Genomic DNA, 14,081 nt, shown 5'->3' with positions numbered 1-14,081 from the left:
CTACGTGGGTAAGATATGGAAGAGCAGTAACGGTTGGCATTGTAACAGGATTTGGGAAATGGCACAAGAACTTTATAGTGTTGAACTGAAGGTGATCATCCTTAGATGGAACGGCTGGGGAGGCGATAACAAAGGATTCTGGATGCTGTTCAGGAGTCATATTAAGCAAAGACTGGAATTATGTGAAGGAAATATTTGGACTTGTCATTCTTTAGATGAGCTCCATAGTTATTTATGGGTTATGTGGTGTGTACAGCATGGGGCTATTCATTCCATACAGGTAGCCTATGACTTATGACCAGAATTGAACCTGGAGTTATGACAGTAAATCACTGTGGTTGTAATGTGAGACATCAACATGATGGAAGTTAGTGCAGGAACAATAACTTTAATCACATAGCGTGTCTGCTAATGTTTGCTGAGGAAGGTGGGGATATTTTCAAAGATGCAATCTTCTCCAATTTTAACTCAACCCCAACAGTTTTATGCAATCCAAGATAATCTCTTATGTAACTTAGATCTTAAAATCAGCAAAAAAAGTTTTTCCACGAAGGAAGGCAGTTTTTCCTCCCACTGCCTCCAAAGTAAAAGGCAGACCAAGATTATCCTCCAATACTAAAACTCATGGCCAGATCTCTTAACAAAAAGCTACCATGCCATCATCATTTTTAAAAGCAAATATCCATCTACTTTAAGGGCCAAAGCAGTTACAAAATACTACTTGAAAATTTTAAAATGGCAATACCAATAAAAAAGCATTACACCAGTTTCTTAAAGTGATCTTTATTAGTGATCTTCCATGTATAAAATGATTTACTTATTTGGTAGATGACTCAAGCTTTGAAAAAAACCCTGCTGATTGAGAAATGTAGCTTAAAATCAGCAAATACCAAAATGTCTAAGTATCTCCTCAAACTGAAGGAGAGAACACTTAAATTGGCAATGAAGAACTGCAAGAGAAACCTCTGCTAAGGCTTTCCAAACTTTAGTAGTTTTGTCTTTGACTTCCTGTGGCTAAATTCTTCCCTGGTGTTAACAATGAACTGAAAAAAAGGCAGACAGACTTGACAATGTTGAAAGAGAATACATGGAAAACTACTTGTGAAAAAAAGTATGCACGGTTAAGAGTTTAAAAGAAGAGTACAAAGAACTGGAAATTTATCCACAGCATATTAGGACTCAAAACAGCTTCTCATTGTAAGGCAGTCTTAATGAACTCCATTTTCTGTCTACTTACATTAACTTATAATAGGAAATACCTTCTTGAAATTATTAAATACTTATATAGACAAGGAGTTTAAATCTTAAAATGATTGAGACAGTACAATTAAAGCTCATAAGCAGCCTAATTAGTGTACAATTAGTAGACTTTTTCATTCTGATATTTTTAATCATAAAATATCAACACTGAATTTCAGTCTACTCCTATCTGAAAATTAGTTCTATGTACAAGACATTAGCTGCCTTAATTCTTTTGTATTATTCTGTATTATGTTTCAGCTTCAAAAACCTGTAACAATCCCAACGTAATTGAATTCTGAAGCATCTGCTATTTTGTGCATTTAGATCACTAGACTCTGAGGTAGGTTCTGGAAACTGAATTGGTTTACTAACCAATATATTAAGATGTTTCTAAATCACTGCAATTGTTTTGGGAAGTTCCCTAATGAAGCTAGGAAAGCCTCACACTTCTCAGTAAATAGTTAAAATCTCAAAATATTAGGAAACAATCTGAAGATTATGTTTATTACATTGTTAAGCGACCAAAATTTTAAAACCCTGGATGAACCATTTAAAGACATTAGTACTTAGATCAGAGCTTTAATTTCCTCAAAAGAAGCTGAGAACCATCAAAATCTGTGTTCTACAATACATTCAGCTGAATTCTCCTCCTGCCATATGCTTCATGATGGCTACCATTTTAGTATGTCTTACAAATGGAAGACAAGTCACAATCTCAATAGATCTCAAAGAGAACAAGATAATCGATGCAAGTTAATTAACAGAATCACCCTTTTAGGATATAAAGATTTGTCATCGCCATACTGGCTAAAGTCACCAAGAAGGCTGAAAGGTTGAAAAGTCTTGTGCTATCTGTAAAGCATTGTAATGGCTTTTTTTAAGTTCTGGAAAAGCAACAGCTTTTTAAAATAAGACTGATCAAACTTTTCTTCTTAGAATCCACAAGACATGTTGCATCTCCTTGGACCATGGATGTAAAAACTGACTTGTTCTACCTCTCCATAGGCCAAAGGGGGTTCTTAAAGTGTTCTTCAGTTAAGACAATTAATTTGGCTGAGTTTGTCAATCATAATGGATGGCAGTGTAGAAGATTATCCAAACAACCTGAAAAGAAGCACAGAGAAGAACAAATAAAAAGAAAAAATTAAATGTTACCAAATTATAATTATGAATCTATTTTGCTTTCTTCCTTCTGAATAAGATTGCATTATTAACATTACTACAATAAGGGATCATAAAGAAATTTTAGGACTAATATCAGAAAACCTCATTCCTTTTTAGTGCTAGCAGGAGAGAGACAGACAAATAAAAATTGTCTCAAGGTAAAAATGTTCTGATTCTGTTACATCTCTTTCCCTGGCCTAGCAGAAATGCTATACTTTTCTAAACCTTCTTGAATATTATGACTTCAAAATGGACCATTTTGACATATTAGCTATTGGAATGATTAATATGTGGTTAGAACAATTTGTTAACATTAGAAAAGTCATGAGAGTGGAATGGACATAAGTATTTCAAAATCAAAATATTTTTGTACCCCTTTTGAAAACTGGTCTATTATTTTTCTTATATTTATGTATGAGAACTTGGAAACAACCAAAGATACAGTGCTGGATATTTTATGTATAAAAACACCTACAATCAAAATTCTGTTACCCAACCAGAAGCTTTGAGACATTATAAACTAATTGTATATGTTTGAACAAGAATGTAAGTGCCATCTTCTAATCACAACTAAAAAGGACAATTTATACCTAAACAGAACCACTGCCAAAGTTCTTTTCTCTATATATTACTTTATACTGAAGATTTATAGTGGCATTTATAGTGTTTCCTATTAAATGTTATAGCTTGCACATAAAAATATTAGGGAGAATACATGGTCAAAAGTTGGCAAATATACTTACTGAAAAAGGAGGCAGATAAAAAACTTTCACTGCACTCACACATGCACAGATACATATACCTTTCAGTATAAATTAGAGATAATGAAATGTTTACCATTAAGTAATTTGGATTAATTTGCCAACAATCAACAGCATCAGCAAAACAAATTCCCCCTTTCTTTATATTCCTCATCCTCTAAGTAGGTCCTAGAATAGTGATCCCCAACCTTTGTGGCTTGGCAGATTGGTTTTGGGGGGGAAGAACCGGGCCACATGAGCAGCAGGCCGACGCATGCACATACAGCTCTACTCACGCAACAGAGAAGCCTTTGGGGTGCGGTCTTGCCTCCCCAAGAGCAAACTGAGGGGTAATTTTGAGTTGAAAGAAATAATGCAGTTTTGCATTGGGGAGCTTTCTCATGCGATGTTGAATTTTAAAAGTTATATGTTTCCCTTTAAATTCTTAGTAGGGGGAAAAAATATATTATTTTACCCACATGCAATTTACATTTCTAAATGTAATCTCAATTTCTTTTCTCTCTAATTACAAGATTTTAAGGTTTCTTGGGATGATAATCTACCTCCTATTTCATACTGTGCATGTGATGTCATAAATCTACAAACAAGTAACATAAATTACCAAAAACAAAGCAAAAGATGTCATGAAGCCTTCCTTTGTTAGTTCCCATGTTCCACCATACTCCTCTTCATCTATTTGCTGAAAACTGCTAAAATAGAGGTATAGGACTCCAGCATTTATGAGACAGAATCTGGAGGAGAGGGGAAAAAGGAGATGCTGGTTAACTTCAATCAACTTACAATGTAAAAGTATCAAGGAGCTTTCTTGTTTCAGTTTCACTGAAATTAATAGCAGCCCCTAAAGAGTTCTCAGCTTATAATCAGTCATTTAACAATTGCACAAAGTTACAGTGGACTTTTAAAATAGGCTACTGATGATCTCTTCTTAAAGTTACAACTGCCACCCCTCCCAGCCACAATGGCATTTCAGGTGTTTGGCAACTTGGCTTGCAATTATGACAGGTTGCAACATTCTGCAATCACGTGACCAGAATTTGCAACTTTTCTTTTGCTACTAAGTTGGTATTGCCAGTACAGATTAAAACACTGGTAGGCCTCAATTTATGACTAGTCATATAGCAATCATTCAGAATTATGATGGACTTCCCTGCAGTCATGTGAACACATTTCAGGCATTCAGCACTAGCCACACTTATGGCCATTTATACTTCTGGTTTAATCAGTAAAACCAGCCCATTGCAAACAATTGGTGCACTTAATATCCATTGTGTTCGCTAAATAACCACCACAAAAAAGATTGCAAAATTGGGTTGCTCATATAAATGGTCCATTTTATGACTGACACAACTTATAACTATAATGGACAGGATCCATTATGGTCATAGGTCAAGGACTATCTCTACTATTGTTATCAGTCTCTCCCAAATAAATTTAAATGGTACACTGTGTCCTTCACAAGCCTGCTTCAAACAAGAACCCTGATGTCAACCCTGAAACTGACCTGGAGGAAGCCATTTTTGACAGCTTCAGTCTTGCCACACTGAAGCTGAGGGATAGGGAGGGGGGGATTTGAAATAGTTGGGATTCTGTAGCCAAAACAAAACATTTTCTCTTGAGAACCAAGGACATTCTCACAACTGATAGGATGAAGGCAGAGTGATGTCACCCAGAAGCCAGACTGCACTGTGATTGGATAATGTGGCTGATTATTTTGAGAAAGTGGGAAAACTTTTACTTTTAATTAGGTGAAAACCACAGAAGTCTTCAGCGTTGGTTTTCATCAGATCTGTGCCAATATATTTCCAATAAAACTATTCTTTGAGGAATCTCCCTGCCTTGGAGTTTTGCTTATATGGAATTATTATTTAGAACTCTGACACCTGAATGCACATGCATTAACCCTTTAACAATGTAACATTAAAATGGACAATAGGTACTGAAGAGGTATCCTATGTTGTGTTAATTTCAGGTGAACCTGAACTATTAATTCTGCCCTCTAACCCACACTATCCTGGGTTTGTTAAAAATTTGAGTTGCTTACATTCCAGAAGGGTGGATGATATTCTTTCTTATAATCTCTTAAATACAGTTAAACCAGAAGTAGGTATTTATCTATAGATGTATAAATAGTTTTAGAAGAAATATCTGGAAGTATTTCATTTTCCTATTACACAACTCGCTTTCCTATCATTTAAGGAAAACATAGGCAACTGCGAAAATATCTTATGCTTTAATTACTATCAGTATTTAAGATATTCCCTTTATCATTTCTTGTCATAGCTGGAAATTCATAGTCAAATATATATATAATCTTTCAACATAGTCATACATTTAGTTTTCAGCAATAAATGACACATTCTAAGCTTCTAGACATATTTTCAGGCAAATGGATATATTTTCAACATTTTCTTTATTTCATGCACTGCAGCCATTTTTTTTTCTATGAAAACCTTTCTGATGTTCTGGTGCATGTTCCTTCTGACTAAACTTAAGCTTTCTGTATCTTTTCTACAAACTGCTCTGAGAAATTTTTTGCAAGCTCAAATAATTGTATAATACAAAGCCCATATACTTCAAGTATACATCCCTCTTCTTAACCATTTCAACTTCATCAATGAATGCCTTTAAATAAATGCAAAATAATTACTTACATTGCTATACCCACAAATCCCTTCAGTGGAACAATTCCCCAGATCACTCCCAAAATAACAGCAATGATCTGCCTGAACCAGTAAATGACATCTAAAAATTCATCCTGCAGAGAAAAAACAATATCCAATTCATATGGAACCACATATGTTTGTAGAGATGGACCTCCAGTTATAACAAACAAATCAAAGTTCTCAAGATATCTCAATTGCCTAATTCAAAAGAACTATACAAACGTTTTGAGGAGGTCTTAGAAAGTCTAAAAACTAAAGGAGATTCAGAAATTAGACACCTGCAATTATTTCCATCCTACCTGGAAATCTATCTCAATTCCAGGGTAAAAGGTATATATTTACATTCTTTCAGCCCTATTTATTATGTACCTATCTTTCAAGGAGCTTAGATAAATTACTTTAATCCCGTAACAACTCTGGGAGACGGAGGGGGCTACTGATTCAAAGTGAGGTATCTGCTCAGCTTGATTGTCAAGTCAGGGTTTAAATCTAAGCTAATATCAGCTCACTAATCTCTGCCATTCTCATTTCACTTTGTTTGCAAATGGGCTGAACAAGTTGTCTGAATTCTTCTATTTGAAAAAAAAAGTATAATTAATTCACAGAATGGATTAGAATGATCTTCCACTTGCGATGAAATGGTAGAAAAAAGATGTACTTTCTACCATAGGATAGTTTGCTTGGTCGGATTCCAGCTTCTTTGTTTCACAATAGTGAAACAGAAATTATACAGAACTTATTTTAAGAGCTTAATTTGAGTACTGTATCTATATTCTCTTCCCATGTTTTATGACCTGTTAGCCCTCTAAAATAGGCCAGATTAGGAAACAAAGTTCATGCAGGCCTATACTAATTTTATTAAAAAGTTATGGTAACAGTCATTTCTCAGCACCCTCTGTTTATCTTCCTGAGAACTAAATTGAGTCTTGTCACAAATATTTTATTGAGTTACAGATATGCCCTGAAGTCAGATTTCTTTTATCTGACTATTGACTGGGAAGCAGTTTGTTCCTTGCCTTTGAATTGTGTAAACTTGGCCAACTGTGAATTACTCACCATGTTAAACTAATTTGTAATCTAAGCTTTTAACTTCAATAGTATCCAGACTGTTATTCAAACTCCCCATCCCCCTTTACAAACATCTTAGTTGCTTAAATCAAAATTAAACACTCTGAAAAACATAAAAACTGTGTTTGCACAAGAAGCTAACTCCAAGTTAAATGAATCATAACTGAATATTTACCCATATAATCTATATATCATTCAATTCTATAAACATTAGGAACTTACATAAATATTTTAAATTATTTTTAGTGCCTTTGAATCAGTCTTGACTTCTGCTAACCATATGGATAAGTCCACACAGTTTCTTGCCTATTTAGTTAAAAATGCTTTACCACTGTCTTCTTTCTATGGCTGAGAGTATCTAGTCCAAAGTTACCCATCTGACTTCATAACTAAGGCAGTCCGTTGTACCCCGATGCTTTAAACCACTATACCAAACTGGTTCTCAGAAACATCCTACAAACATTTAATGAAGACAATTTAATTAAAATATACTTGAAATATTTAATAAACAAGGGCCCTCTGGCCATCAAAGCTTAGCAAAAGAGCAAAACCTTTACATTTTTCTGAATTGTAAAATTCAGACCCAGATCATCATGTGTTTCAAAATAAGGGAAAAGCCAGACACACACAAAAGCCTGCTCTAACATTCCAGGAAGGAAGAAGGTAACCCAAAGCATTGCTTTCTAGGCTGACTGGACAGTTATAGGAAGATTCTGTTTAGAAAAGATGGTCCTGAGAGAGTAAGAAAGATGCAAACCCTGTGGGGTTCTTTGCAGATCCTACAGTTCAATTCCAGTACTCTGAATTTTATTTGGAGACAGGCAGGCAGCCAAGGCAGCACCCAGAAATATAAGCGTTGCCACATCAGATGCCAGCTAGTAGGTTGCCACATTATGCACCAACTCCCGTTTCCTAATCATCTTCAAGGGCAACCTCAAGCAGGCCACACTGCAGCAATCCAGTGTTCCAGATAAAAAGGGAAAAAACCTCCTTGTTGTCAAAGGTTTTCCACTCCCCCAACTGGGCATGGTAGTTAGCCTGCCAGTCAAAACTGGGGGCGGGGGAAGCTCTCCACCTATTGATCCCTTGTAAATCTGAGGGGAGGGGAGAAGGCCGGCTACCAAGATGCTCCTGTAACACACACACGGCCAGCAAAGGGGCTGACACCAATCCCAACGGTTTCTGGCCAGTCAACATCGCCGCCTTAGTTTAGACGTCAACGTCCTTGACATCTTCCATCCTTCCAACAGCTCAAGGTACAAACCAGGAGGCTCCGTTTCTGCCTCTTGCGAACTGTGCAGGGGCTCCGCTGTGACCTTCAGGAGAACCGACTGGCAAAGTCTGCCCACCCCACAAAAAACCCGCTAGGAACCACAAAGCCGAGGCCTGCCCTCCCGTAAACACCCGGCCGGCCCACCCGGTCTAGGCCTCACCTTGTCCTCCCAGGCGGAGTCGCTCCGCAAGGCTTTGCTCCACAACGAGGCCCGCAACACTCCGCCCCCGCCGTTGGCTACCAGGTGCTGCTGCTGCTGCTGCTGCTGCGAGTGCGGGTGCGACGACGGCTCCTCCTTCCGTCGACCGCCGCTCATCGTCCCCCGCGCCACACCTCGAGCACAACGCGCCCCGGTCACGGCAGGAAAGGCAGCCGCTCGTCCACGTGAGCGCCGGTCCTGAAGCCCCGCTATCGCGTCGCCCGAGACACGTGGTCCTCGTCACGTGATGCGAGCGCCCTACGGCGAGAGAAACGGGCCCTAATCCAGCGGCGCGAAGGGCTTGCCAGGTGGAGCCGAATCCGAAGTTTCTGCGTTTACGGAGCTTGCCGGGATATTCTTCGGTCGCGTTTGGAGGCAATATTCGGGGACGGGAGGGGGCCATGTACATTTCGAGTCTACAAGGCGCTCTTTCAATGCTCCCCTGCGGCTTGCTAGTCGTGGTTAGTTCTTATGGGTATTTGTAAGTTTCATGCGGTGCGTAAACTCATTCGTTGTGTCTTAGCCTTAAGCGCAGCCCGTACGCTGAATAAACCATAGTTATATCATCACTGAGAGGTTTATATATCATCTCTGCAATGGCCAGGAGAAACTGGGCATCTGGCTCCCCTTGGTATATTTCCTGACATCCCTCTCTCTATACTTATTTATTAAATTTATAGAGCCGCCCATTTCACATATGTGGCTTTGTGGGAGGTTCGTATGATTAAAATTACAAAACCCAAACCACAGCTGAGACAATTAAAAAAGACTATTGAAATATAATTAAACTGGTTAAAGATTATAAATACTTTGGAACAAAAAAACATGGGAGGATACCTTCCAAAATTTATGACCAGAATTGCCGCTTTTCAAGGGACTGTACCTAATATACAGTCTTACAAGCATTTTCTACTGTGATTAATATTTTCAGCATAGTTTAGAAAATAAAAATACTACTTTAATAAATTGCACATAAAAAAATAAATTAGCACATTTAAATTCTGTACAAATGTCCTGTGGGAAATTACTCTCCTTGCCAAATATTCATATAGTTTTATTTTGAGTTTTTAATATTCTCACCTTCCAAAGAGAAAAAGCAGTTACGGAGACTAAACAGATTTAACACTGTTAAAATGCATGCTACCAGAGTATAATGACTGAAGGTGTAAATTGATGCATCTAAACATCCACAATACATATATAATGTATATTACTTTAGGCTGGATACTACTATCTATTGTGTAGTTTCATCCCAGATTTATTACTGAAATAATATGTAGAAAGACCCCAGTCTAGATAAAGAGGCACACAAAATTTTATTTTATCTAGTTTAGGTTCTGGAGAAATAACCACAATAATTATTGAGAATCCTAGTCATGGGTGTGGATGTCGTATATACAAAGTGAAAGAGGCTGGATTAAAACTGCAGACACTGAGGCTATGTCAGCCTTCCCAAACCGGGGATACTTCTCTGCTAGTTGGAAATTTCAACACTTGTAATCCCAGCATCCTGTTTACTTACATTTACTTTCTGTTACGAAAATCTGGCACTTCTAATCATTATGCCATGCTTTATTTCATTGGTAAAACAGTTAGGCTTGTAATAGGAGATTCAATAGAAAAAAAACCCTCAATATTTATTTATTTATTAAACTTGATGCGACCAAATTCCCAACCATTCTGGCTAGTTCATGACAAACAAAAAATTATAACAATTAACAGTAAAAGATGGCAAGTGTAATAGATCAGATGGGATGAAGTGAAGGGGTCTCACCCTCCCTTGTTAGAGGCCCAGGTGAAGAGTTTTTGTGATTCTTCTGAACAACAGCAGAATAGAGGCCATCCTGATCTTGGGAAGAACCTTGTTCCAGAGGGCCGGTGCTGTGGCAGGTGTGCTTCCGAGATCCTGATAGAGAACATTTAATTGAAGAAATCCAAAGTGTGCCAACCTGCAGATTTAAATTGGTCAGGTAGATGCTATAGGTGATAGATAGTCCTTCAAGTAAGCAGGGGTATGCCATGTAAGGCTTTATACATAGTGACCAGAGCCTTGAATTATACCTGGAAGCAATTGGAAATCAGTGTAGCTCAAACAGCTACATTTTTGAATCAGTTTAAAGCTTTGGGTGTAAAGAGGTATGTCCTCAAGGACAGCCTCATTAACACATGAAACTGCTAAATGTGTTACAACTTATGCATGTTGCAATGTAAGGAAGTGAAAATATCCTGTTGCAAAAGACATCATCAACACATAGTATTTTACTGAATGTAAATTAAAAAGTTTTTTTCCTTTTTTTTTTAAACAGCACCTTTTAATTATGCATATTCACCACAAGGTGGCAGAAAGATACCATGTTCCATAGCTTCTACAATGGCCTATTCTTTGGCTTTACCTGGGAGTCCCTCTCTCCTTGGACAGCAAATACAGCCTGAGAGATTTAAGGCACTAGAGAATTTACAATATTTGCATAACCCACTGCTCTCACAGTAGGGATATTAGTTTTTCAAACTGCTCTATGTTTAAAGCCAACTGTGGTGAAACATTAAATCATAATGATCTCATGTCCATATCTGCAAAGCATAGAAACCAAACTTTCACAATAGCTAAATTATGTTTTTTAAAAACTCATATTTCTGAAACATGAACTTTGCATATGTTTGGAGAAAGAAAGAATAAAATCGATGGGATCCTTACAAAAAAAGAGGAAATATTTGTCTGTCACTGGGCACTTTAACAAGAGCTAATCAAAATATACTTGCTAGAAAGGTTTATTCCTTGCCGTTATTTACAGGTTGTGGTATTTGCTGAATGGTTTTCTTTGTACAATCGACTCAATACAGTAGTGCAATTTGTGAACAAAGCTCATTAGATTAGTCTTATGATTCAGTGTGGACAGGAAACCCAAAGAACTGGCTATTTGAATAAAATGTTGTATAAACACACTCATCATTCACTAATGTGATTTGTCTATTTATACTGCTAGCATGTCTGAATGAATGTTCCACTGAGTTCAGCTGAACTGACTTTTAGATAACTCATTTAGTGTGATAATCTGTCAGGGTCACTTTATACAGATATATTTAAAAATAAGCCTTGATAGATTTAGAGAACTTTGTTTCAGATATCTGAGCAAGGGATGGTAATTTAATTGTGTAACAGGGTCATCTAGGTGAATAAAAAAGGTGCAACATGGTGACTTCAGCTGTGGTTGAACCCACAACCTTTTGTATCAGAGACATCCTGACTTTTCAACTATCCTCCCAGAAAAGCCCCTGTTGTGTAATCATTACAAAAGATGTCACATAGATAAAATGTATTTTCTAGTGTTCCAGAACATAAGACTGGAATCCATTAGTGCAAATTGAAAGGAAGTTTTATTTATTTATTTAATGTATACCCTGCCTACCTCACCATTGAAGTGATTCTGGGCGGCTTAAAAACAGTTCAATTAATCAGACTTAAGTAGACTAAAAATCAAGGAGATGGGCAGCATGGCTGTGGGAATTTTCTCTTCTACCCTATCAACTACCTCCACTGAAAAGTGCTCTCAAGCCAGCCAGCCAACTGATCCAGGTTTTAAGTCCTTCCAGGAGGCCAAAAAAATAAAGATTATTCTCACTTCCAGTGGCAGAATATTCCAAAAGATGGGGGCCCCAATGGAAAAGGCTCTTCTCCAGCACCCCACCAACTGAAATTCCTGGGCAGATGGTGTCCATCAGAGCGCCACTCTTCTGGTGGAGCAAGTGAGCAAGGGCCAATCCAGTTTGAGCAATTTGGTTCCTTAGATATCTTGAACTCATGCCATAAAGGGCTTTAAAGGTAAAAAAAACCCCAATACCTTGAATTGGACTTGGAAGCAAACTCGCAAGCAATAAAGCTTGTGCAACAGTGGTGTTACATGCATCGCCCTAGAAGCTTCCCGAACTATCCATGCTACTGCATTCTGTACTAGCTGTAGCTTCCAAATACTCTTCCAGGGTGGCCTCATTTGTAGTAGTCCAATTGAGAGAAGGCAGAAGCACAGGGCCTCATGATCCAGGAAAAAGTGCAATTGTTGCACAGAACAGCATGAAGTTGTGCAAAAACTCTCCTAGCCACAACTGTAGGTGGAAACAGTTGTAGATAGTAGATTATGTTATCTCTGAAGATTGTATCATGTTCTTCTCCATTGTGGATTTTTGAAAAAAGGATGGATGATGGATGGTGGAGTAACAGATTGCCTGAACTGGTAGGAGGTTGAATGAATTACATTTTTTAAGTTGTTTTCAGCACTGTGATTAATTTAAAAGGACATTATGTGGGTTATATTAACAAGTCTCTGGATGAAATGCAAATTGGCCAATCACATTTTAGCATAGTTGTACAAACCTATTCCATGTAGTTAGCTTTATTTTTTAGTATAGTATAATATGTGAATTCGAATAATTGTATTAATGAATAAGCTGATTAAGCAGAAACTATATACAGTATGAATAGATTCAGAGAGCCTTAATCTGATTTACTTTTTCACATAGTATGACATCTTGCCTGATAACAAAACACAATAAACTCTAACTTTCCTTGCATAGCTGTATAAGCCTTGACGGCTGGGATTTAGATGTGTCTGGATTTCCTTTTCAGAACATCCAGGCTTTAAGAACTGATTCAGGTACCATCTGCTCATGAGAACGTACAACTGTCTTTTCCATAGTCATCTTCCACAGGAAATGTAATTACAATGTTTTCTTCCAGGGCTGCTTTTTAATAAACAGGCTAAGACATTGGGACTGGGCTGGGGGTAAAGAATGGGTGGGATGAGAAACAATTGATCTGTTCTTTGCCTTGATTGGAAGGAACCTACAACTGGCATAACTTCACCAGAAAGTTAGGCTGGATGCAGTGCAGTCTTTGAGCTTAAAAGGTTTCTACATCCTCATTCAAAGCCCAAGTGAATAATGGATCAGAATGAATGGAAAGCTGGCAGATAAAATAACAATATTTTAGATAACTTTGGCATGCTAATCTTTTGCAAATTAGCTCAGCGGCTCCCACCCCCACTAGTACCAAATAACTGTCAGATGGATAGGACAAGACTTTGCCAACCTTTGCTAAGTTAAAAAAAGGTAACAAAACAAATTACATTTGATTAAAAATTGGATGGGAGACAAGGATTGTTGGCTAAATTTGGGAAGTAAAACATTCAGAAAGAGAGCATTGGCAAACTACTGCATTGTTTGAAGACAGCTACGTGGATGGTCCATGAAATTACTACAAATGAACCTGACTTAAAGGAAACTTGACTTTATAATACACAGGACTGTTTTATGGTACATCTTTATACCATGAAGAATCTGGTCAGGAAATGTTACTGGCTTTTACAGAAATGTAAGAGCCTGTTTGACAGGAAAAATGAATTAAGGGTAACTGCTTCTGATGCTTTCTTTTACGTTTTCCTGTCTAAACTAGTCTTTATTCACTAGAAAACATCTGTACTTTTATTTTTCTGGCAAGGAAAAAATAATTGAAACAACTGCACAGAGGAGTGAGGAATGCCAACCAAGCATTGTTCAGGAAGTCCTTGTGACTTTTAACCATACATATTTAAGCTTTTGTTTAAACTTTTGTTCTCAGCCAGCAGAAAGCACAAAGGTTTGTCATTTATATGACTTGCATCCTTATAAAGAAAACTGTTGCTAGGTCCTCTCAGATACCGGTTTTAACAACCGATCAG

At 37.5% G+C, this 14,081-nt stretch overlaps 1 protein-coding gene across 2 annotated transcripts; it reads right to left on the bottom strand.

The window, feature by feature from the left end:
• Positions 1-767: 767 nt before the first annotated feature.
• On the bottom strand, positions 768-8,625 carry RAB5IF (RAB5 interacting factor). Of its 2 annotated transcripts, none has more exons than XM_026697622.2 (4): positions 8,332-8,625; positions 5,819-5,922; positions 3,769-3,898; positions 768-2,346 (listed from the first exon to the last, which is right to left on the bottom strand). In XM_026697622.2, the coding sequence occupies exons 1-4, from the start codon at positions 8,485-8,487 to the stop codon at positions 2,305-2,307; spliced, it is 432 nt and encodes a 143-aa protein (XP_026553407.1). In that variant the 5' UTR covers positions 8,488-8,625; the 3' UTR covers positions 768-2,304. The 2 variants fall into 2 exon arrangements, with proteins under 2 accessions (XP_026553407.1, XP_087785255.1); XM_087929129.1 differs by having other exon boundaries at positions 774-2,373; positions 3,768-3,898; positions 8,332-8,611.
• Between the last annotated feature and the right edge of the window lie 5,456 nt (positions 8,626-14,081).

This window comes from Pseudonaja textilis, chromosome 3 (genome assembly GCF_049901715.1).
Source record: "Pseudonaja textilis isolate UNSWEBS1 chromosome 3, rPseTex1.2, whole genome shotgun sequence".
NCBI classification, from domain to species: Eukaryota; Metazoa; Chordata; class Lepidosauria; order Squamata; family Elapidae; genus Pseudonaja; species Pseudonaja textilis.
This window is presented reverse-complemented; position numbering and strand designations above follow the sequence as displayed.

Excerpts from the sequence above, each read along its gene's own strand:
- RAB5IF (XM_087929129.1), bottom strand. The coding sequence starts at position 8,487 with ATGAGCGGCGGTCGACGGAAGGAGGAGCCGTCGTCGCACCCGCACTCG. Across the intron at positions 5,923-8,331 it reads ACTCCGCCTGGGAGGACAAG|GATGAATTTTTAGATGTCAT; the intron begins GTGAGGCCTAGA and ends TTTTCTCTGCAG. Across the intron at positions 2,374-3,767 it reads ATCTTTTGCTTTGTTTTTGG|TTTGTTCTTCTCTGTGCTTC; the intron begins TAATTTATGTTA and ends TTTTTCTTTTTA.